Genomic DNA, 20973 nt, shown 5'->3' on the forward strand with positions numbered 1-20973 from the left:
ACTACAGTGTTTAATACATGACACTACAGCATCACTACTTTCTATGAATTAGCATCTGTCCTTGTAAATATCAAGTTCAGATTTGTTTCATTTCACACCCATTTTTTTCCATATATTGACCATATTATAGAAAGTAGAGGTGTTCTCATGAGCTTCTTCTGCAAAAGATACATAGTGTGTGCTAAGAGATTAGTTGGGTTTTTTTTTTGTTTGTTTGTTTTCTATTGTTTTGCTTTCTTATTTGTTTTGCAGTTTAGGAAAGTAAACTGACGCAGCTGATCAAGCTTCTTGCAGTCAGTCTCGTTTGGATCTGGTGCCCTCTTCTGGAAAAAAGACCAACAACCTTACATTCAATTACAGCTCACAGGATCTGTTTGCTTTGTCTATCAATAGTCTAATCAATAACTTCTGAATCCAGCAGCTGCAGATACAACCCAGCATGACTGGGTAGCACTTAACATTACCATTTAAAATTACCATGGATGTGTCACAGTGGATGTATCACCAGTGAAGCCATGATCTTTGTATTTCTTTCAGCACAGCTGCACAGTGAAACACTGTTATTTCAATGCAAAAAACACTGTTATTTCAATGCAACTCAATGCAAAAATATCCATCTGCTGAGACTGAGCGCTTAGTAGCTTGAAATAGCTTTTGAAGTAATCAGCATTTGCCTTAGCATCTCCATGGAGCATGAGGTAGAGGTCACAGTGCAGTTTTTCATAAAATCATCTAAACAAACAAACAAAAAACCGAACCAACAACCTTGCTGTTAGTTATTTAATACAGCTAATTTTAAGTAACTTAATGAGCTTTGTTAAATTAATCTTCTCAAGAGAATTGTAGTAGACAAATATTTTAATACAGCCACTTAATAGAAGCAAAGAGCTTCTTTTAAAAAAAAAAAAAAAAAAAGGTGTATTTATTGACTTTAGAATGGATGGAGTTCCTGATAAGTGTCTGGGAACTCCAAATCTCTATTTTCCTAATTGTCACTGATAAGAGCCAATCTTTATATAAGTAAAAACCCTTCCTTTTCTCCCTCTCTCTCTCCCTCCCTCCCTCTCTCTCTCTCTTTTTATCTGAGCTGTGTAGAGGCTGTAAGTAACTGCCTGAAACTTGTTAGTTATAATAGAAGAAATAGCAATAGAATAGAGAAGGAAACACTTAAGTCAGTTGGAATTTAGTGGAAGGTTAGAATCAGGCAGTTTTTCCAGTCAAGTCACTATACTCAGCACCAGACTGGAAAAAAATAGATAAATAAATAAATAAAAAGTCTCTGAAATAATGTTCTGGAAACACAGTCCTAAATATGATTTATAGAGCAAAGGAAACTTCATTTTCCTAATGGGTATTTTGAAGTTTCTGCCTGGTTTCTCCAAAGAAAACAGTGTTCAGTGTTCAATGCAAGTAGCAGTTTACTGGTAAACGTTTTCTTTGTCTCCCTTTTAGGAACTGTGGTAATGAGTTTGTGCTGAGTATGAACCACAGTATTCAAAGACTTGTATAACTGGCTGTACTATAGACTGTGCTTCTTTTTTCTTCCAAGGTTTGCCTTATTCCTAGATCTGCTCATGGTACAAATCCAGCAAGTGCACAAATGGCAGGAATGAAGATTCAGCCAATTGAAGTGGATAAAAATGGGAGCATTGATATCTCCCATTTAAAAGCAATGGTGAGTATTTAATCAGCTTTAATGTTCAAGGCAGGAACACTCCTTCTCCTCAACAGGTAATAGTTCTGGCAGACAAATTGGATACTCATTTGAGAGAAAATAGGGCAGAAAATAGTGAATATATACTTGAAAAGAATAAGTATTTCCTTTTATTTTCTTCTCATTCAGATACAAGCCATGTGACTTATGAGATTTCCTTTAATTTGAGGGTCTTTTGTGCAGGAGTGGCTGAGTGAGTCTCAGCAGGTTCTTTTACAGCAAAACTTTCCCATTAGTATTTGAAATGAAAGGAGCGTGTTTGTGAGGCTGAGACCTTTCAGACTGCACTGTAGCTTTCACTTGGTTAAATTCAAGACCACCTCTGCTGGGAAGGGTGTTGCTAGGCAACTTTTTTCACTTTTTTGAGTAGATTTGCTGCAGGTGAATCCTGGGAATCCAAGGGATTAGCAGGACACATTTCTAAAAATACATATTTGAGCAGCTTTTTATGGTAGTAATAGATATATGCTGCTGAAATCAAAGGTATAACCTGTGGATGACGTTACCTTGAACAGTGTTTCACCTGATTTGTTTAAAGGTCTCAGAAGTGTCTGCTTTTTGTCTTCTCATACCACACTTCTGCAATTTAAAATTCTGACTTATCACGGAAACACTCTTTATGCATAGATGTTGGTGAACCTGCTATAGAGAGCTGGTATTTTTTGCTTACTGTAAGTGAAATGTTCACTTTTCTGCCCTATTTTCTCTCAAATGAGTATCCAATTTGTCTGCCAGAACTATTACCTGTTGAGGAGAAGGAGTGTTCCTGCCTTGAACATTAAACAGTAAACATTAAATTTAGGCTTCACTTCTCATGCATAAAACACCTGATGACATCAGCTGAGTAGAGGTCTTGTCTTGAAGGAGCTTTACGAGCCTCAGTGACCTTTACTTCTGTCTGCCTTCCTGCTTCCAGGTGGACAAGCACAAAGAGAACTTGGCAGCCATCATGATCACGTACCCTTCTACCAATGGTGTGTTTGAAGAGGAGATCGCAGATGTGTGTGATCTGATTCACAAACATGGAGGCCAGGTTTACCTGGATGGAGCAAATATGAATGCCCAGGTATATGATCTCCTAGGCAGATATAATACAATTGAGCTTGTAGTTTCTCTGGGAAAAAAGTATCCTGGCAGTATTCAGTTTAGACTATAATTTCATTACAAGATGGTGCAGGGCTCAGGGGAGGTGGTGAGGATTCCTTGAATAGTAATAGGAGTTAGTTGCTGGTATAGCTTTTGTTTATGTAAGTTTGCTTTGAAATACCAGATGATCACTGTGGTCCTTTTCAACCCAGACCATTCTGAGATTCGATGAAAATGACTTAGCCTGCCTAATCTTTGTCAGAGGCATTCTTTAAACATGAATGAGAATTCCTAAAGTGAAAAACACATAGCGTTTGCATCAATACTTATTTGTGATGCACCATGTTAAAGGAAAATGGGAAAATGTGTAACATCTCTTACAGTGTAATTTTCTTGAGGGCAGTAACAGGTCTTTCAATGCCAGGAGATCAGCTCACATGTAAGTATTCACTTCACAGGTGGGTCTGTGTCGTCCTGGAGATTATGGCTCTGATGTCTCTCACTTAAACCTTCACAAAACCTTTTGCATTCCCCATGGAGGAGGAGGACCTGGAATGGGGCCAATTGGAGTGTAAGTATATTTTAATAAGTTTGTTTAAGTAATTTATTTTAAGGAAAACAAATCCAGATAGCAAACAAACAAAATCCCTTAATGAATCCTGATTGACAGTTCCCTTAAGTATAGAGCTATTCATGTGAGAAGTATATTGATGTTTGTAAACTTTAGTCCTTCTCCTGGATAATCATATCATAGAATCATGTGCTGATTTGTTGAGTGATGAGGCTCACAGGTATTTGCAAGCCCTGACTGCATGTTGGCCCTTAGTATGTATGGCAGATCCTGCTCAGCAGTCTGGTTTTTGAATAAATACAGAACTGATTTGTGGGCTTTGAGGACTAATACTGTATACAGTCCACTGAAAAGATGGATGAAAGTCTTGATTCTATCCTACAGACTAATTTTATTGTTAAAAAAATGTATCTTGTTCCTTTAAAATATTATTTTTATTTGGATGAGCTGCATGAGTATCTTCTGATGGTCTGGAAAATGAGTGCCACCCTACATTGCCACCAGTTAGGCTACTACATTTTGTGCTGAAGAAGACATTGACCAGACCTCCTAGTAGACTGTGTTTGTAAGGAATGTGAAGAAAATCTACTGCTGAAAATGTTCAGGAATGGTAACATAGCAACACATATTTAAGTTCTAAAGTCAATATTTTTGTTTTAGGAAGAAACATTTGGCTCCCTACTTGCCTACCCATCCTGTCATCAAAATTCAGACGGACAAGGATGCTTGTCCTTTGGGTACTGTCAGTGCTGCACCGTGGGGTTCCAGTGCCATATTGCCCATTTCCTGGGTGTATATCAAGGTATGTAGACTTTTTTTAAGGCATATCAGCTGAAGGTCTGTTTCTCTTTCAGCAAACCTGAGTACCACTACCGCTGAAATCACATAGACTGTTTAAGTGCAGTACTTCACGTGCTATTTTCACAACTGCAGTGCACCCATGGCCTAGCCAGAGATTTTTAAAATCCTTTGAATCTCCTTGTTTTCAAGTAGAAATGCCTATTGCCATCTGTTACAATTATTAATATGGCAGGATGACAGTAGTGTTGTACCTATACAGCCTGCTTCATTCTTCTGACTCTTGTTGGTAATAATTCTTGAGACAAGTGGATTGTGGACAAGTGTGCACAATCAGGCTGCTATCAGGCTTGTCCCTCTGCTGTCTCTGACATTAAATTTTTGTTTAAAAGCTGGTTGGAAATTACTTATTTTCCCAGTTGTCCCATCTAAAGAGAGAACTGCAAGGGCTGCTTTGGCATTCTCTCTGTCAGCCTAACTCGAAGTCAAACACTAATTCTAGCCCTTCCCTCTGGCAGTGCCTTATCAGAGAATTAAGTGTGTAATTGTATTCAGTTGGCTCTGATCTTTGTTAATGCACAGTTTCATCTGTGATGTGACACCCAAGCAGTGTCTGCTCAGGCAGCAGAGTCTGCTTTTCAGGTAGCTCTGTGGGTGCTCTTTGCCTGAAGATGCAGGCACTGGCAGGGGCACAGGCAGAGATAGAAGCCATTTGATGAAATTCACCAGTTCTGCTCTCTTCATTTCAAAGCTGCTCCATTTCTGGAGTTGAGTTTAATTTCCACACATACTCTTAGGCACAGAGCATTCTAACAAGCCATGTCTTCCATGTGCTTTCCTGTGAGTCCAGTGTGGAAACCTGCAGTAGCAGTGTGCTGCTGCAAATGAGCTACATGTGTTTCCACTGTCACGTTGGTTGGGATAAGAACATGCTTATCTTGCTTGAGAATGTTTTTATATCTGTTTGTTTTTCGTGTTGTTCCTCTTTCAGACAATGGGAGCAAAAGGTCTTAAACATGCTTCTGAGATCGCTATATTAAATGCAAACTACATGGCAAAGAGGCTAGAGAAGCACTACAAAATCCTTTTCAGAGGAGTAAGAGGCAAGTAGTGGGCAATTTGATTTCCTCTACAAAACTCTTTTCAAAATGTTTTGTGTAAAGTTTAGCTTGCAGTAATGGCTCTTACCTAACACTATGTGGCAGCTGAATCTCAGTCTTCTCCTGGTTCTGTACACAAGGAGAGGAATAGCCTGCTACAGCTTCTGTGGAGGTACCACAATGGAACAGAGATAGCTGGAGGCAGAAGTAAAAATGCTTTTTTCTGTAGTTAGATTAAATGATGGCAGAAGATGGAGTGAACATTGGAAAATCCAACTGTCCTCCTTGAAGTCTAATAGTAAATTAATGATGCATTAGAAAAAAAGAAGCCTCCAAACCTGTCCTAACGTCTCCACATCCCACATAACAATGTAAGAATTTTTCATCATAAACTTTCCATTACACACAATCCGCTGAGAAAAAAAAAATAATAATTTCTATCCTCATTTCATTTCCTTGTTCTGTTTTACAAGGAGGATGAGAATCTCTTTGACAATGGGGAACACTTCAGCTACATTCCAGTTCCCTGAGGCAACTCTCCTGTCCTGTAGGAGTAGGGAATAAGAGAGGACACAATTACCTGTCTGTCACACTAGACCATCGTAACTATAATAAAATGCAATTTTGCTTGTTAAAGCTAAATGGCACCAAAGAAAACTTGAGTACAGTATGTATGCAGTTCAAAATACATTTATTGAATTTAAGAGTACAAACTGACTGAACCTGCAGGTTGCATTTTAGGAGAATATATAATTTCCTCACAGAAGTAAATAAAATCTTCAAATTTTGAAGGATTCACTAAGGAAATGGAACATAGTTCTTCAGAATCATGGCTTTAGATAACTTTGCTCTTTAGCCTATCTGTAACAACAGATTTGAGCTTTTCTCTGATGTAACATGAAATCAGTTCTCTTACACGTGGCTAATTTGAAAAAGTCCGTGATCCAAATGATGTTGGGCTACAGACAAACCCATTTATTTTTCACAGAGCTTACAAATGATATGAGCTACCCTCTCCTATACATCTTGGAAAATGAGGCCTCTTAAACTCATGTGGGTCTTGGAGGACCAGTGTTCAAATGCTGGGTTGTGTAGCTCTTACCTGGTAATTTCTCTGGATAGAGATTTTGACAAAGCAGATATTTTTTAATTTGTCTCTTTATCATATTCTACACAAAACCAGTGCGGATAGACTGCTCGATGGATTGCGTTATTCTCCCAACAAGTAAACCACATTGTTTTCCTTATAGGTTACGTAGCCCATGAATTTATTTTGGATACAAGACCTTTCAAAAAAACAGCAAATATTGAAGCTGTGGATCTTGCTAAGCGACTTCAGGATTATGGTTAGTCAAATGTCTTTTAAACAGCACTTAAAAATGAGAAATTCACAAATCTTTTTAAAGGGTTCACAAAACATTCTCACATAACATAATCTCACGCTTATGGATGGTGAATCTGCCTTGATCATCTCATCATTTTTCCACATGCTCATTAAGCTCATTAGAGAGCTTTTGCATCCATGAAGTTGTAATAACTACTGAAGAATCTGCTGCTACTTCCCCGCCTTTGTGAACTGCCCTCCCAATTTGCAATTACATGAGTGGTCGGGCACTCCACAGTTGTTTTTGGTACACTTGCTCTGAAGAATGTGATCTGCAGCCTAAAGGCTGTGTTTAGCAGCAGTGCAGGAAAGAAATGATAACAAACAACCTTCTATTTTTTTCTTCATCTCCTACTGCACAAATCTGTATTCATCTTGCATTCGCGTATGATAGGAGGGTGTGAGCACCAAACACTGAAGTGAGCAGCAGGGAATGGAAATAAACCTGAATAGTGGGGCTGTTCAGCCTGGAGAAGAGAAGGCTTTGAAGTGAACTAATAACAGTCTTTCAGTATGTAAAGGGGAGCTGCAGGAAGGAAGAGGACAGACTCTTTAGGAGGGTCTGTGGTGACAGAACAAGGGGAAATGGTTTCAAGCATAAAGAGGGTTGGATATAAGGAAAAAGTCTTTTACAGTGAGAGTGTGAGGCACTGGAACAGGTTGCCCAGAGATGTGTTTGCTGCCCCATCCTTGGAGACTTTGAAGGCCAGACTGGATCAGGCCCTGGGCAATCTGATCTAGCTGTGGACGTCCCTGTTCGTTGTAGGGGAGTTGGACAACATGACCTTTAACAATCCCTTCCAACTCTAAGGAACCTATGATTGTACAGGCCAGTCAGTCTTACCTCTGTGTCTGTAACAATTATGGAGCATTTCTTCCTGAAGGCCCTCTTAAGACACATGGAAAATAAAGATGAGGTTCACCAAGGGCAAGTCATGCCTGACAAACTTGGTGGTCTTTTATAATGGGGTTACAACATCAGTGGATAAAGGAAGAGCTAATGATGCCATCTACCTGGACTTGTGCAAAGTGTTTGACACTGTCCCGCACACCATTCTAGTTGCCAATTGGAAAAAGATGGATTTGGTGGATGGACCATTCACTGGATAAGGAATTGACTGGATGGTTGCACTCCGAGTGTTGTGGTCAATGACTGTGTCCAAGTGGAGACCAGACATGAGTGGCATTCCTCAGGGATCAGTGCTGGGACTATCTTTGTAGTGGACATGGACAGTGGGATCGAGTTGTCAGCAAGTTTGCAGGCACCACCAAGCTGAGTGGTGCAGTTGACATGCCAGAGAGAAAGGATGCTATCCAGAGGGACCTGGACAGGCATGAGAGGTGGGCCCATGCCAACCTCATGAAGTTAAAGTTTGGAGGCTGGAGCACCTCCCCTACAAGACAGGTTGAGAGAGCTGGGGCTTTTCAGCCTGGAGAAGAGAAGGCTCTGAAGAGACCTTATAGTGGCCTTCCAGTACCTGAGGCTGGGGAGGGACTTTTTGTAAGGGCATGCAGGGACAAGATGAGAGGAAATGGTTTTGAACTGGAAGAGGATAGATTTAGACTAGATACAAGGGAGAAAATGTTTACTGTGAGAGTGATGAGACACTGGAACAGGTTGCACAGAGAGGCTGTGGATGCCTCCTCCCTGGAAGCACTGAAGGCCTGGCTGGATGGGGCTTTGAGCAACCTGGTCTAGTGGGAGGTGCCCCTGACTGTAGCACGGGAGTTGGAACTAGATGATTTAAAGGTCCCTTCCAACTCAAAACATTCTGTGATACTGTTGAAAAATAGTATGTGTTGAGCTAAAAACTAACAGAGCAAAAAGTGCAGATTTTAAGATCATTTCATTATCAGTGTATAACTTTAAACCCTTTTGTAAATAACACAATAAAATTGTCTTTTGATTTAGAAGAACTAAGATACTTTAAAATCTGTCTGAACACTACCAATCCATGCGTTCACTCCTGTAAAGATGAAAGAAAGGGCTGAATTTTGAATCCATTGCTGGCTGGTGCATGTGTTGGCTTATGACCCAGTGACTGATTCTGTTTTCAGGTTTTCATGCTCCAACCATGTCCTGGCCAGTGGCAGGGACTCTCATGATTGAACCAACAGAGTCTGAAGACAAGGCAGAGCTGGATAGGTTTTGTGATGCAATGATCAGTATTCGACAGGAAATTGCTGAAATAGAGGAGGGCAGGATGGACCCCCAGGTTAACCCTCTGAAGGTAAGATGACAGGTAGAGCAAGTTGCCAGCTCCTGCTTAACTCTTGAGACTTACTTGAGCCCATTTGAGCCCCTTTCCTGGTCTTTCAGTACTCCAGAAAATAGCTGTGCGGCAGTGAAGTAGCACGGGGTGACACATTAATGTCTTGAAATTCTTTAGAAACCTTGAAAGTTCTCAAAACCTGGAATTCTGACTTTTTAAAGTAAAAGCTCAAACTTTGCAGACATAGTAGAGAAAGTTAATGAAGGAAGCATATGATCTCTAGTTTTGGGGACTATCTTAAATTAGTTGAAGGAGTGGTGCTTCCTTATTTATTTGGTTTAAGAAAGGAAGTGAAATGACCTTAAAGCTAACAGTTAAATGAAGACCAGATGAATTACTTAAGCAACTATGGCACAATATTGCTACAGGCTCAAGTTCTGGTTAACTGTTGTGAGGCTGCACTGAATCTTTAAATACTGAGGGAATGTAGTGAAAAGCTGGAAACACGTTCACATCTTGGGTTGGACAAAATGGAATGAACCTAGATATTGGCTGGCTTCCTGTTTTAGATCCACTCTTTTTTTTTTTTTTTTTCTTCCTGAGATATATTGTGTCTCAAGGAGATACCAGACAGTATTTTTATGTAATAATGTGAGTCTTAAGGGAGATTCTCACAGTTTCAATTGAATCCAGTAATTTCATGTCACACATGCTTTTTTGCTTGCAGATGTCACCACATACTCTAAACTGTGTCACTTCTTCAAAGTGGGATCGCCCTTATTCCCGAGAAGTGGCAGCATTCCCACTGGTGAGTAAACGATGGAATGTTAGTGATGTGGTAATGTATGAATTTGCTTTCTGCTCTGTGGTTTTCTGGTCTATTGCAGAAGAACTAGTCTGGTAGGAATAAACACTTCAAAGCAATTTTTGCCATTACACAGTTTGTTTGTGTGAGCTCTACAGCAGTTCTATAACTTTTCTTTTTCAAGACAAGGAAAAAGATCTTTAAAAAAATCTCTAGACATGAAGGAAACATGAACTTGGATTTGTAATGTCAGCACTTGGATATTGGTTATTCTTGGTGGAAGTGAGTTACATCTCCCTTCAATTCAGACAGACTGCACCAGAGCCTCTGAAAACAGTGACCACATTCGATGTTCAGTGCTCTGCTCTGAGGAGCTTAGAGGAGGGTTTGATGAGATGGAAAAGCAGCACGGGGCAGGAAGCACCAATGCGAGTCAGCTACGGAGGACAGACTGGGGTGCAATGTATCAGATTTGAATTGAAAGCACTATGAAAAACTGCTTTTTCCATGACCTTACCAGTTGACTGTGTGTAACTTTTCTCACCTGAAACTGAACTGTACCTACTTTACATCTGCATTATTGCCATGTACTGTTTCAAAGAATAATAATTTAACTGCACTTAGGAAGTTTACCACCTTATTATATTTATTTTACTTTATTTAATATAAATTACTACTGCATTGAACAGCGCAGATCGTGATAGTCTCTCTCACTTTTCTTTGGCTTCTGCCCATTAGCCACTAATTCAAGAGATCACAGTTTTTGTTTATTTCATGACTGCTTCTTTGCAAGATGCAGTTGGAGGACAGAGATGCACTTTTTTGAGAATCTAAATTTTCCTTTAACTAACTGCCATTTTTGTTATACATACTTGTTGACTTTATGGGATTGAAAATGCTCTGGATGTTTGACTTCACACTCCAATTTTGGTTGTTCTTGAAACTTCATGTGTCTGTTACATTTACACAGGTGCTTTGCACAACAATTAAAATAATGTCTTTTTTTATTTCTGCATTTAGCCTTTTGTGAAGCCTGAAAGCAAGTTTTGGCCCACGATTGCTCGCATTGATGACATATATGGAGACCAACATCTGGTCTGTACCTGCCCACCAATGGAAGCCTACGAATCTCCCTTCTCTGAGCAGAAGAGAGCTTCTTCATAACACTGCTTCCAGCACGAGTTTCTGAGTCCATCAGGATGGCCTTTTCCTCCCAGACCTGATAGGGGATTTATATACTGTGTATATTTTAGATAATCACCACATTCGTTAATTGAATCACCGCTCAGTCAAGATGTAAATACAATCAGTATAGTAGGTGTGAACAAAACGTGTTTGTTCCACAGCAGCTGACGTTGAAGTTGCCTTGATTCAGCATTTTCTCTGCTTTGTGCTAAAGCTTTGACAGCTAACTCCCAGTTTGTGATGTGGTATACAAAATACAGTTACAGAAATTAGAGAAGGTGCAGATGTGTAAAGCTATAGTAATAAACATTAACCGCAGGACTAATTGTTTATATTTTGTAAAAACAGATGAAGTAGATTGTTTAATTTACTTCATGTACTACCGGTAGCATTGCTAATGTTAATATTTTGTGCTGTTTTTTATCTACCAATGTTAGTATTCTAATAAAGTTGGTCAGAATTTAAGTATCATAATCTTTTGAATTTTAACTCTCAAGCTGACTTTGTACGGACCTGAGGCTTCTGAGATTGAAGTTCTGATTTGTCAGAACTGCCACAGCAGTAACAGATTCTACATGAAGCAAAATGCTGGCTTCGTGTAGAAATCTGTCATTTTCAATGATTAGTTTTACTGAGTGATAACAAACTTACCTTCTGTCTGTATCACATCAATTCTTCCTTGTAGTTCCATCTAATCCTTTCCTCTTATTCCTGAGAAAGCATGAGACAACTTCTCTAGTATACTGTGAGTGCTTAGTTTGAGTTAAATCTTGTCTAACAAAGTATTCTCCTTACATCATTTCTCAAATATCTTGTTCTGGATATTGGTTTTGGTGTACTTAGCTTGTTTTGCTTTGTAAGTCAACACCCTGTGTAAACATTATTCAAAACCTGAACTCTAGCCATCCAAGACTACTGATTGTGCACTCTGAGACCAGTGTCCTGCGGGTACGCATAATGCCATATTCAGTGAAATAGCATGAACTCAAATGTTAAAGAAGGTCATCTTCTAACGTGTTCCAAGTCATATTTTATAAAACCATATTTTATAAAACCTAGGTTTTTATAAAACCTAGTTACACTGACAGACAGTGCTCTTGACACCAAAGAAGTGCATCCTGGCTTGTATCAGGAATTGCGTGATGAGCAGGACTAGGGAAGTAATCCTGCACCTTTACTTGGCACTGGTGAGGCCTCACCTCGAGTACTGTTCAGTTTTGGGCACCGTAATACAGAAAGGACATTGAGGTGCTGGAGCAGGTCCAAAGAAGAGCAGCAAGGCTTGTGAAGGCTTGGAGAATGTGCCCTATGAGAAGAGACTAAAGGAACTGGGGCTGTTTAGTCTGAGGAAAAGGAGGCTGAGGGGAGACCTCATTGCTGCTCTCTCAATATCTGAAAGGTGATTGCAACGAGAGTGGGATTGGTCTCACCGGTGACATGACAAGGGGAAATGGCCTCAAGTTGCCCCAGGGTAAGTTTAGGTTGGATAATAGGAAAAACTTCTTTACAGAAAGGGTTGTTAAGCACTGGAATAGGCTCCCCAGGGAGGTGGTTGACTCACCATCCCTGGATGTGTTTAAAATCCGTTTGGATGTGGTGCTCAGGGATGATTTAGCAGAGTGTTGTTAGAGTCAGGGTAGTATTGTTAGGTTGTGGTTGGACTTGATCTTGAAGGTCTTTTCCAACTTGAGCTGTTCTATGATTCTATGATTTGGAGTAATGTAGGAGCTGGCCTGTGCAGGTTGAGTTGTGTTTGACACACAGTGGGCTCCCAAGCAGTGACAGACTCATACAGCCATGTGAAGCAGGATTTGGTGAATCAGCAGGCAGGTAACACTCAAGAAAGCACTACATCTTATAACCAGGAACTACACAACCTCTTCATGAAGGTGTACAGGCAGTCATAACCAGGGGCTCTCTCTGAAAGGACACGAACAAGGATAGCGCTTACAGCAGCACCTCAAGCACTGCACTTCTGGGTCTCCTCTTTTGGCTTTGCAACCTTTACATTACTTTCCATAGGACATTCATGTGGAATTAGTTAAATAGAAAAACAGAACAACAGATGAGAGGAATGGCTTCCTATTAAAGGAAGGTTGGGCCAGGTTGATCTGCACATAGGTCCCAATACATCTACTTATGGAGAGAAAATTAGAATTTTCTAATGTAGAATCTATTACTGAAAACGTATTCTTCAGGCTACTGATGTAGCACTGGGGAAGGGGGAGAGATAAAAAGATATGAAACACCAAAACACTGCCATAAGCACCACTTGCAGTGTGAGGAAGGGACAGGCATTCTGACCTACCAAGCTAACTCAACAAAGCCTTCCAAAACTACTTTTAACGTTTGGTAAAAAGGCACTTTCATGGTGTCTGATGGTGTTTGCTAACTGTGTCTGATAGAGAGATTAAAATTTTTTTTTACACATTTTTATCAATTGATGAAATCCCCACTGTTGTCTTTAAACTGACAAATCTGTAGCTGATGGTAAACTAGCAGTAAACTCAATAACAATGAAGTAATTAATAGAAGTCAGAAATAACCACATATCCTAGAAGATGACATTTACTAATTTTCCTGCATTAAAAATAAGTTTTTATAAGATAAGCCTTGGAAACACAAATCTGAACCACTCACTTAGAAACAACCATTCGTATACTAAATACTAAAAATGCTACCAACATTCATGTTAGGCTGGGGCACGAATTAAAAATCAAGTGTTCCGAAGCACAGCTTTAAGAGTTTTCTCTCTCCAAATGGTACATAGCTACTATACATATAAGCCTCAATTAGTAAAAGCTATTGAACAGAAAAAAAGCATCTTGGCTTATCACAAAAATGCATACCGTCCTTAAAGAGGTTGAATTACATCTGTTTCCCCATAATATGCTGAGCTACCACTTTGGAAAACACAGAATTCAACAGGATGTAAGACTGCTTATAGCTCTTACAAAGCATATGCTTAATACTAATTCACCTACTGAACAAAAAATCCTCATTCTAATAAGCACCGAAAAACCAAACTGCTCAACAGCACCTGTGCACTTGATTTTTGTTACATTATGAGAGATCCTACAGACATTTGGTATGCTAATGGCCTCCTGAGGAGAATGGGGGTAGTTTAAGGAGAGAGAAGTTCATTGGAATGACGTGAGTAGGGCACTAAACTGACTTTTGGCCATGAAAAAGCCAAACAGCACCAACATCTGAGTGAGTGGTTGGTTATGAATGACCAGAGGGCAACACTCAACAGCACCAGGCTGCGGGCAGAGCGGCTTTCCTGCTCTCTGGCACATGGAGTGCAATCCAGCACCAGCCTTCCTTCAGACAGATGCTCAGCAGAGACCAGAGCAGCTCTATGACAGCTGCTACTGTACAGGAGTATAAATGTTGCGTTGTTCTTTTCTTAACATTTTTTTTTTTTAATCACTAATAAATGAAAGGAATATAAAGCTTATAAAAAAGCCACCCACCTAAAGAAAATATGTAGCAATCTGGAAAAAAAATCTGCTATAAAAATATAATTTACATGAGAGGATAATAGTGAAAACAAAATTAGCGATTTTTTCTGAATCATAAAATATTTAATAAGGTATATTTGGGGGAGATATATTGTATATAAAATTTCAGATCACAATATGAAGCGATTTGAACCTTCTCCGAGCTAGCACTGCCTTCAATGCTGTGTAGATGTATTGCCACTGATACAAGACCTACTAAAAGCATACAGTTTAACTAATACAGAAGTGGCAGTTCTTTATACGAAATATTTTTTACACAACTAGAGTGTCTTGAATACCCTCTTTAAGTGCAAAAAACACAGATCACTTTACACTAATGTAGCAACAATGCATTCATATTGTTCTCATTAGTCATTAGTAGTCAACTTGCATAAGATACAAGAAAAGCACAATGAAGCTCACAAAAATAGACTAAAAATCAGCCTGTTCTCGCAAAAAAATACAGCATAATGGAAGAAAAAGACAAAAAAGGATTATGCACACCACATAATTTGCTGTTCTTTAATCCAGCTGGCTTAAGTGCTGTTTCTGTTTTTTGCTGTTTTTGTGGGGTTTTGTTTTGGTTTTGTTTTTGTTTTTTTCTTTCTTTTTTTCTTTCTTTCTTTCTTTTTTTTTTTTTTTTTTTTTGTAAATCAAACCACACGGACCAGGCACAACTATTATTCAGGAGGCAGTGTGTAGCTAAAAATTCGCTAACTTTTTGTCATCCCCATAATTTATTTTCCTCTGTCCTGAGGTAGTTACAAAAAAAACAAATCATAAATCAAGCATCAGCTAGGCCAGTGGGAGCTGAAGCTTTTCATTTTTTTCTTTAAAAACTATTCATTAACTGGCCCAAACTACCCTTGATGTTAAAAGACAGCCGAGAATTAAGAGATCTCACTACACCAAAAAGATGGCTATGAGGGGAAGAGGGTGAGCTGCTTCAAAATGCGACAACATATTGAGTCCCATCAAGCTGGCTGGTCCACTGTTGAATTTCCCACATTTATTCTCCTTAACTGTCTATAAAGTCACTGGGAGGAGTTCAGAAGGATCTGAGCACATCATCGTCCTTTACTGTAACCAGGGAAGAACTGGTCCAACAGGGTCTGCAGTATCTTGTTATGAACCATAGTGTAGCCCTTCCCCAGGTCGTAGCGGCAGGCAGGGCAGGTGAAGACCTCAGCTCTGAAGGAGCGCTGTAAACAGCTCTAGGACAGACAAAAGAGAGGAGTGAATTGTGGGAACTTTCTTTTATACTGACAGCTTCATCAGCCAAAACTAAGGATTTACTATACTAAAGACACAATTTTTTGTACTTCCAGAAAAAAGAAGAAGTAATTACTAAGCCCCTTGGGGCACAACTTTGCCTATGTGACTAAAGTGATCTAAGAAAAGAACTCTGAAACATGGAGCCTCGGAAGGATTAAAAGACAACCTGCTGATATTCCCATTAATGTCTTGCTGTGAATCAGAGCCACAACTGCAGCTGTTTTCTAGCATCCCTGTGAGACAGCAACCATACTCCAGACATTCCCACCAAGCTGAAGGTGAATGTATATACAGGTTGTAGTGCTTAAGACACAGCCTCCATCCACCTCATCTGACAAGACTCAGTTACTCCTTAAAGACAGTAGTTTCTAATTAGCCCAAATAATTTTCTGTTATTTACTCTGCATCCTTTAAACAACTTGTTACACACTTTTACGATCTGTCGTTAATTCCTTAACTACAAAAAGTTCCTTTATTATTAGTCTATCAACATCTGACTCCTGGGCTAAAACAACTCCTAACATACCTCTGATCACAGTGGAACGACAGCAATGCTAAACCCAACTCACTGTGTCTGAGTTTATACTAAGCTCACTTCCACTCTTTATTACATAAAATTAAAATTACACAGCAATCACTGAAAGCAAACATGCAGCAAGTTACTGCCCAGAATTCTAGGCAATAATTATCATCTTTCTAAAATACATTTTGGCTCCAGTGTCTGGAGTCTCAGAGCCAAGAAGACAGCCCAGAGCACAACCAAGCTTATTCTTACTTTACAGACGTTGTGGAGGCATTCTGTTGTCACTGGCTGGTAAACCAGCTCCTGGCAGCAGACACACATAAAGGATTGTTCCAGTTTCTTCAGAAAATTCTAATGTAGGGCAAAGGAATAAAAAAGACAAACTATTAAAAGGCATGCCAAAAAAAAAAAAACAAACAACCCACAAACAAAAGTATTTTTATTTTAATTATATATGTTATATATAAAACGATATTGCCCAGCTTTGGTAATTCTATATACATTTAAAATGTTTATGAATTTTCGTGTGAAATTCAACTCTTAGATCTAAGCTGAGGAAATAATAAAATTGATTTGCCTCTGAAAATGTGTGTAATCTGTGGATTAACTCACAGGACTCTTGTGTAACCCTGCTGTTATTCCCTTCCCAAACTCACTTACCAGTAAGTAAAAAGATTACAGAATTATTGTAAGTTGCTAAGCTTAATTTAAAAAATGGTTAGACATAGCTTCACTCTGCAAAGAGACTGCTTACACTGCAGCTCTTCTAGAGTAGTCTTCAAGACTCAGTCAACACTGAACTACCTTCCAGAGACAATAAGCATCAAGTGTATATTGATAAGATACATAAAGGGTATTTTCATGGCCTCTGGTACTGTTATCTGCATTTTGCTCACATTTACTACACCTCTACATAAACCATCTTCCTCCTTCCCGTAAGAATAAAATTCTAGCTACATCTCTATTCAAATTTAATTAAAACAGTTGATGGTTTCCACCAAAAACCTGTCATAGCAGCTACCCAATGTTTGCAGTAGTTCCTATTGCCTTTACTGGCAATCAAATGGAAATCTTACCAAAACAATAGGTATGAATTTGTAGAAAAGTGAGTTTTCAGTAACTCAACTGCTCTTAAATTACCATTTTCTCCTTTTTAAAGCCATGCATCTCTACTGCTTAAGAATAATTTTCGGCTGAAATTCTTTTCAATCATTACAGACATTGAATAGAAAACAAACAAAAGGTTCTAACTTTATAATAAGAGGAAAAAAGCACTTCTAATGCTTTTTGGAAAAGAAGAACTCTGATCTCTATTATGGAGGTGCGAAGCTAGTCATCAACAGCAAACCCTACAAGGATTTGGTACTACACTGCTGTATCTACAATACTTTCTTCAAATCAAAGCTTTACAAATAAAAACAGTGCTAGAAGCAATCTGTATTCAGCAACCATTCAACAAGCAAATTATGTCTTAAGAGAGACTAAAGATTTCTCCTAGCACTTTTCTAAAAAAAAGTAAAACATAAAAAATTTAAGCATGCAGCAAACATACTGGTCCTTCCTTCAGAGAAGCAAGTACTTCATCCCACAGTTTCTGGTTCATACAATCTTCTCTAATCAGCCACTGCTGTTCTTGGGTCAGCTGAAAAGCTTCTCCTTTCCCTCCATCTCCCATTCTCATGGCTTTAGGTGTATTTGTAGATTCCTCAATACCTGCTCAAGATGATGACCATCAAACACAGTAATATCTTTGTGTTAGTCTAAATTAATAAAGGGGAAGGTAAAACTGATTCTAAAAGGGAATAAATGAACTACACCCATAAAATGTGTCAATCAAATGCCTACTCAAATTCACTTCAGCTCAGCACTGCTTTGAGCTGCAAAGTTCATTTTCCTACTGAGCTTAAAGAAAAAAAGCCTTACAAGTACTAAATAAAATCTTAGGATCCTAGGCTGCTACTTTATTACAGAATATGCACTGCAATTTATGTTAGTATTCCAAATAACTTCATGCTTCTGAGAAGCTTTCATGCTATTGGTTCAATAAACAAACATGACAGACTCCACTGCTGAAAGCTAAAAAATAAGAAGAAATACCATCATCAATTGTTCTTTTCTGGTTTCCATTACTCTGGCTGGTTGGCTCTTGTTTCACAGTTTGCTTTTTAACCTTATCTTTCTTCTCCTTACTAGCCATGGCTTCCAAATAACCTTCTGGATACTAAAATAAAAAGCACAGATTTAAAACAAAACCCACTGGCAAACACAGATTCCCAAATATGAACAAGACTGATTTCTAAAAGACTCTAAAACCATATGACAACATATTGAAATAATTAAAAAATAATTTTTAAAATCCTGCATGATGGAAAAATGTTTTAAAGTAGTGTCTGTTTTCCAGAAAACGTAGCCAAGCTAAAAGATCTAATCTAGACTGAACTGTATTAAAAGGAAACCGACATCTAAATCTATGCCCTTCTAATGGTGTATGTTAAAAAGTGTAGCCAGCAGACTGAAGTAGTTTATCCTCCCCCTCTGTTCTGCTCTGGCAAGGCCAGAACAGAACTGTGTCCAATCCCACGCTCTTTAGCTCAAGGCAGTCAGGGTACTTCTAGAGAAAGTCCAGTTGAGGGCCACAGAGATGTTGAGGGGACTGGAGCTCCCTTGTGAGGAAAGGCTGAGCAACCTGGGACTTCAGCCTGGAGAAGAGAAGGTCGAGGGAGGTATTTTAACCATGCTTATGAATATCTGAAGGGCACGAGTCAAGTGGATGGAGCCAGGCTCTTTTCAGTGGTGACCAGCAACAGCACAAGGAGTATCAAGGATAAACTGGAAAACAGGAAGTTCCATACAAACATGAGGAAAAACTTATTTAAGGGTGACAAAGCACTGGAACAAACTCCCCAGAGGCAATGGAGTCTCCCGCTTCGGAGATGTTCAAAACCTGCCCAGAAGATTTCCTGTGCAACCGATACTATGGAACCTATTTCAGCATGGGGGTCGGACTCAATGACCTTCAGAGGTCCCTTCCAGCCCCAATGATTCTATGAACTACACAAAGTTTTCTCCAAATGCAAAGTTGAATATGATGATACATAATATGATAAACCATTGCCTTGATAAGAAAAGTGTAGTGATTTTTTCCACCTTTCACGGTGGAAAAGGCCCAAGTCCTTATGGGTTAGTTTATTTTTGCATCTGAAATACAATAGCCCTACAAGCTCCTCAGCTACACGTACAGAAAAACATACAAATGCACATATTTTTTGATTTCTCAGATGGACTCAACCATAAGAACAATTACTTGAAAAAATTCTGTCCAGGAAAATTATCACTGGATTCAAACTCTTAATTTATATACATATATATATATATGTATATATGTATGCACACACACACACATATATATGCAGAGTATTTCACTGCTACGACAGAAAACTTCCTTCTGCTTTGTTTGTTTAAAAGGATTTTTCCAGTCTTTAGATAATTTTTTTTGTGTTTTGCAGGTATCTGATTTTATCACTGTGAAGTACAAGAAAAAAATAGGGATTTAATATAACTGACTTCTATTTTTGGAATTTGTTTACTTGAGTTGAAGAAAAAAAAAAACAAAACAGTTCCTGAGCGATCCTGACTCGAACCTGTACACTCAGACCCAGTTTCTTTGTCCTCTCCATTCCTTCAGAAGTCCAAGGTGCAGGCTCAACATCATCTCTCCTCAGAAGATAGCGCCAAACTAAAAATCCACATTTTCCAATTTCTGGCCAATATTTCACCACCTACAGAAAAATACAGAGTTTCTGCTATTACTTTACCACAAGCCAAATGTGTGCGCATACTCCCACTTGAATTATTCAAGAAAAAAACCAGAAAACTAACTCATTATTATAAAGCAGCTCTTCCACTATCTGCAAAAGCTTTTTGATTTTGATAAACACAGATGCTGAGAAGATTCTGAACATACAAAAATCTACAGCACAATTGAAAGGAGTGAGGATATTATCTGACTTCCATTGCCAAATATCATCTGGAAAGCATGTATAGCTTATATATTCAAGTTCATATAACCTATTACAGATTACATTCTATTATCACTACTCTGATTTCACTTATTTGCAGAGTGAACTATAGCTAAAATGCTGTCTTGGAGTTAAAAGAATTCTTTCTTTTAAGTAATAACAAAGAATTTACAACGTAAAACATACAAGATTTTCTAAAATAGCTCTAGAAAAATATTATGTTGTACCTTGTAGAAATCAAAATACCTTGTAAATGCCATCATATCTGTTGCCTTCCTCTGGGGCATACTTGCTGATCCGTCGTCCTTTTGAACTACGTACCACTCTCACTGGCTTACCAGCTCTCCAGTTCTTAGACTCTGCCCCATTTTTATCATCCAGTGGAGCATCGCAGTTAAGGGCCAGTGCCCTAAAAACAGATATATCAAATCGCTTCATAAAAAATATTTCTGGGAAATAAAGTAATTATATCATATCTATTTCTGCTATTTATTTATGCTTTATCAAGTAGCACAGAACTTTAAAGCATAATCTTCAACAACTGCAGAACTGATGGAAGCAATAAGTTACATGTACAATTAAGAAAAAGGAACACAAAATATCTTGCTGCCAATGGTCAAGATGAAAATTCAGACTGTATATGTAAATGCAATAAAAAAAAATCCTCCTTTCATATTTAATATCCTTCATTTTTAAAAATAACTCTTTCCTGGATAGTATTGAGAAAAGTAAGAGAAATTACAAATAAAGGAAAATGTTACCGTTATTCCCCAGTAACAGCAGATTTTTAGACTTTT

The 20973-nt window shown here is 38.6% G+C and overlaps 2 protein-coding genes across 2 annotated transcripts in view; one reads left to right on the forward strand and one right to left on the reverse strand.

Moving 5' to 3' along the window:
- The window catches only part of GLDC (glycine decarboxylase), a 37728-nt gene extending 26407 nt beyond the window's left edge, over positions 1-11321 (forward strand). Inside the window, exons 17-25 of the mRNA XM_031606160.2 lie at positions 1550-1675; positions 2631-2780; positions 3259-3371; positions 4032-4173; positions 5161-5272; positions 6520-6615; positions 8712-8884; positions 9594-9674; positions 10692-11321. Of these exons, the coding sequence (XP_031462020.2) occupies positions 1550-1675; positions 2631-2780; positions 3259-3371; positions 4032-4173; positions 5161-5272; positions 6520-6615; positions 8712-8884; positions 9594-9674; positions 10692-10835 (1137 nt within the window). The 3' untranslated portion in view covers positions 10836-11321. The remainder of the gene's footprint in view (positions 1-1549; positions 1676-2630; positions 2781-3258; positions 3372-4031; positions 4174-5160; positions 5273-6519; positions 6616-8711; positions 8885-9593; positions 9675-10691) is intronic.
- Positions 11322-14982: 3661 nt separating this feature from the next.
- Positions 14983-20973, reverse strand: part of UHRF2 (ubiquitin like with PHD and ring finger domains 2) — a 77167-nt gene continuing 71176 nt past the window's right edge. The window contains exons 11-16 of the mRNA XM_031606167.2: positions 20423-20585; positions 19799-19936; positions 18255-18378; positions 17710-17870; positions 16410-16508; positions 14983-15573 (exon numbers count right to left, since the gene is read on the reverse strand). Of these exons, the coding sequence (XP_031462027.1) occupies positions 15427-15573; positions 16410-16508; positions 17710-17870; positions 18255-18378; positions 19799-19936; positions 20423-20585 (832 nt within the window). The 3' untranslated portion in view covers positions 14983-15426. The remainder of the gene's footprint in view (positions 15574-16409; positions 16509-17709; positions 17871-18254; positions 18379-19798; positions 19937-20422; positions 20586-20973) is intronic.

This window comes from Phasianus colchicus, chromosome Z (assembly GCF_987193195.1).
Source record: "Phasianus colchicus chromosome Z, bPhaCol1.hap1.1, whole genome shotgun sequence".
Taxonomy (NCBI): Eukaryota; Metazoa; Chordata; class Aves; order Galliformes; family Phasianidae; genus Phasianus; species Phasianus colchicus.